Source organism: Vicia villosa, linkage group LG2, assembly GCF_029867415.1.
Source record: "Vicia villosa cultivar HV-30 ecotype Madison, WI linkage group LG2, Vvil1.0, whole genome shotgun sequence".
NCBI lineage: Eukaryota > Viridiplantae > Streptophyta > Magnoliopsida > Fabales > Fabaceae > Vicia > Vicia villosa.
In genome coordinates, this window is record NC_081181.1 from 94,229,303 (window position 1) to 94,232,763 (window position 3,461).

The 3,461-nt window shown below is 31.3% G+C and overlaps 1 protein-coding gene and 1 long non-coding RNA gene across 5 annotated transcripts; one reads left to right on the forward strand and one right to left on the reverse strand.

Moving 5' to 3' along the window:
• Window positions 1-461: 461 nt before the first annotated feature.
• Window positions 462-2,137, reverse strand: LOC131646452 (uncharacterized). Of its 4 annotated transcripts, XR_009297492.1 has the most exons (6): window positions 1,780-2,137; window positions 1,537-1,657; window positions 1,331-1,418; window positions 1,175-1,241; window positions 984-1,075; window positions 462-620 (listed from the first exon to the last, which is right to left on the reverse strand). It is a non-coding gene; the product is annotated as an uncharacterized LOC131646452 (long non-coding RNA). The 4 variants fall into 4 exon arrangements; XR_009297491.1 differs by having other exon boundaries at window positions 984-1,241; XR_009297490.1 differs by having other exon boundaries at window positions 1,175-1,418.
• A 418-nt stretch (window positions 2,138-2,555) lies between these two features.
• LOC131649607 (E3 ubiquitin-protein ligase MPSR1-like) lies at window positions 2,556-3,172 on the forward strand. Its single transcript, XM_058919360.1, has one exon. It carries the CDS (start codon window positions 2,591-2,593, stop codon window positions 3,170-3,172), a length of 582 nt encoding a protein of 193 aa, XP_058775343.1. The 5' UTR covers window positions 2,556-2,590.
• Window positions 3,173-3,461: the final 289 nt, after the last annotated feature.

The following is a 3,461-nucleotide window of genomic DNA, read 5'->3' on the forward strand; positions in this document are numbered from 1 at the left end:
GAAGTATTATTAAAAAAAATAAAACATATGCACAGTATTGTATACGAATATGGTGTTGGTGATAAAAACAGTGTCAACTTATTATTTTTTATTTTAAATATAAATGCAAAATTCAAAATGATTTAATTTATTGTAAAATGAACAATACTTATATAGATTTAATTATATTAAATAATCATTAAAAAAAACAGTGCGATGGAGATAAAAATAATTTTATAAATAAATATTTTTTTCTCTTAAATTAAGATTATAATTAATTCAATTAAAATAAATATTGTGTTGATAATGACCCGTGAGATAAATAAATTAGTAATTTTCACTTTTGAGACATTACAAAGCATCTCTTTTATCATGCTATTAAAAAGTCATAAAGCATCTCTTTTATCATCATGCTATTAAAAAATTTCATTGTAACCTTCAACATGTTTCATTATACTATTAATTCTGACAAGTGTTTTATAATTTAGTCAAAAATTGTGAAATCAACAGTTAATTAAAATTTTACCAGGATGATTGATTTCAAATTTACGTCACGATATTGTGTGTGTTCATTTTCTTGTTGAATCTTGAGATGAGAATCAACTATATTTTCATCCTTGCTTACTTCCCTGTGAATGCATCTGCGATCCTCAAATATACGAACATTTTCAAAATTTATTTGAAACGAAAGTTATAGAAAACTGAACTTAACGGCAAATAAACATGAACATTGGGTGTGAAATTGATCTGTAATTGCATTTCTATATATAGAAATCAACATATTACAACAATTATGCAATTCTTGATGCTATTTACACAATACACCAGCACATATAAATCAAGCAAACTTAAGAAGCAAATAATGATAATACAATTTTTAAGAAACAAACAGCTAAAGTAAACACAACAATTGGTGTGAAAATGAGATTGAATTGAATAGCCATAGCAGTGATTCTTTAATAGACTACATTGGAAAAAAAGTAAATGAGGAATCATAAGCTAACCTGTTTGCTGATATACGGACCAAGATCTGCACCAGGTTCAGCTCCAGCATTTACTCTAAGAGCTTTTGCACACTCTAGGTTTGTTGCTCCAACTAAACAAAAAAATCACATTTTCGGTCAGTTAAGCTTAAAATCAAGGAGTTACCTAATAAAAATCCACTCAGGGAGTTGTTAAAATCCACTTGACCAACATTAGTTTTCCCCTTCACATGCAGAAAATTCTCAAATCAAGAAACCCTAATTGAAGAATGTGTTTTGCTGCATAAAAACCTAAACAAACTCATTTGCAGAACTCTAAAAGTCATTAAAAATCAATTGAATTAAATGATTATTATGAACATATTTACAAAATATTATTGAAAAAATAAAAACAATTGACGGCGGCACGTCCAGAACCAAGGATGCAGTGAAACACAATCACAAGCCTAAACAAACCTGCAAAACAAAAAAGAATACCAACAACAAATATGTAGTGAAATAACACAAGTATGATAAAATCACTATTGGAAGATATTGAGAAATTTCAATAGTGAGATTTGAGCAATTTTGTTACCTTTAACCAAGTCTCCAGATCTGTAAAAACTAACCCAACAATGACCCATAAAAAATGGTTTACGAAAATTGTTTTGAGGTGAGGATTACGAAAATGGGTATGATGAAGCATCCTCTGAAACCTACAATCAGAAACACACAGAAAAAATTGATCGAATCGAATTTCAAGAACCTATATGCATTTCAAAAAAGAGAGATTTGGGATAAGAGGGAGAGAGAGAGTAAGGAAGAGATTGATTAATACCTTGGATCATTTGCGCTGTATGAGAAGGAGAAGAAAGCAAGCGTTTGGAAGATTGATTGATAACTAAGACAATAGGGTTTGTGGTTGCGCTAGGGTTTGCGGCTGCGCTAGGGTTTGTAGAGAAACAAAGAAGAGAGAAGACGATAGAAAGAAAGATAGAGGGAAAACCGGGAGCAGAGAGATAAAAGGTATTGAAAAATGGTGTTTCACGGTTGAACCGAATGTCAGTTTTGCTGGTGTTTCACGGTTGAACTTGTTGTTGTCGGCGGCGTAATTTTAGGGTTGAGGGAAAAAGAGGGAGAAGAGAATTACGGGAGAGAGATGAAAGGCAATGTTATGAGAAAGAGAAGGTGTGTAATTGAGGGAAGAAAATATATTTTAATATGCACCAATGAAAATGGAACATTTGGAGCTTCTATGTTGAAAGTGGTATGCTATTTTGTTAGTTACAAATTTGCCCTTTTATGTGTGTAAAAAAATGTTGAGAAAAGGGCATATTGGGATATTTGGTCAATTGATTAGTATATGGTAGATAGTAGATAAATTTTATTTGATTGATTTTTTTAAGATAAGATTGATTTAAATATTTTACTGAAATAATAAATTTGATTTGATTGACTTTTTTAAGATAAGATTTAATATGAAAGTTGAATTTATTGATCCGGTTAATGCTAAACCTCTAAATCTAAATGTTTTGCTATAAATAAGGTGAACTTGTAGTATTTATTTATCACACTTCTACTTTTTCTCTTCATTATTTCTTTCTCACACTAAAGTTTGTTTTTTTGTTGAAGTTATTTGAATTGAACTTATGGCATCTGAAACTGAAATTTTCGGACATTCTCTGTACGACTTGATAAGAAGTGTTAGAGACACGACTTCGGAAGATGAAGCTTCTCAACTTTCTTATATGTTTGAAAGAATGATCAGAACCAGAGACATGTCTCTGTTCTTTCCCTTCATGCTTCGTCTTTATGGTTTGTCAATTCCAAGAAACGATGACGAAGACTCAGATCAAGAAACAGAGCGTAACGGAGATTCTAACCGTCAAAGATTCATCTTAATGAATCCATCAACACAGCGTATTGTTGTAATCAACGAAGTTTCAAGTCTCGAAACTCTGCTTCATGAACTTGGAAGTACTACACATAATGGTCAACCGCCAGCTTCAAAGGAGTCAATAGAAGGTATGAAAAGGGTTGAAATTGAAGAAAGTGATGGTGGAGAGTGTGTTGTTTGTTTGGAGGAGTTTAAGGTTGGTGGAGTTGTTAAAGAAATGCCTTGTAAGCATAAGTTTCACGGTAATTGTATTGAGAAGTGGTTAGGGATTCATGGGTCTTGTCCTGTTTGTAGGTATCAGATGCCTATTGATGAGAAAGAAGAAGAAAATTAAGGTGGTTAGAGAAGGAGGAATGGTGGTGGTAATAGTGGTAGTCAGCTAGGACTTTGGTGAAGGGATACAAAATTTTGTAGTAATATCTTAATTCAATATAATTTTTTTCTTTTTTACATATATCTTCGTCAATTTTCATAAGAATAGCCTTTTCTTTTTACATTGATGAGTGTTGAATAAAAAATAAACTTTAATCATATTCATTTAAATTCTATTGCTTTAATCAACGTAGACCGTGAGGAATTGTTCTCCTTATTATGCTAATAATTCGTAAAACTAAGGCTAAAAG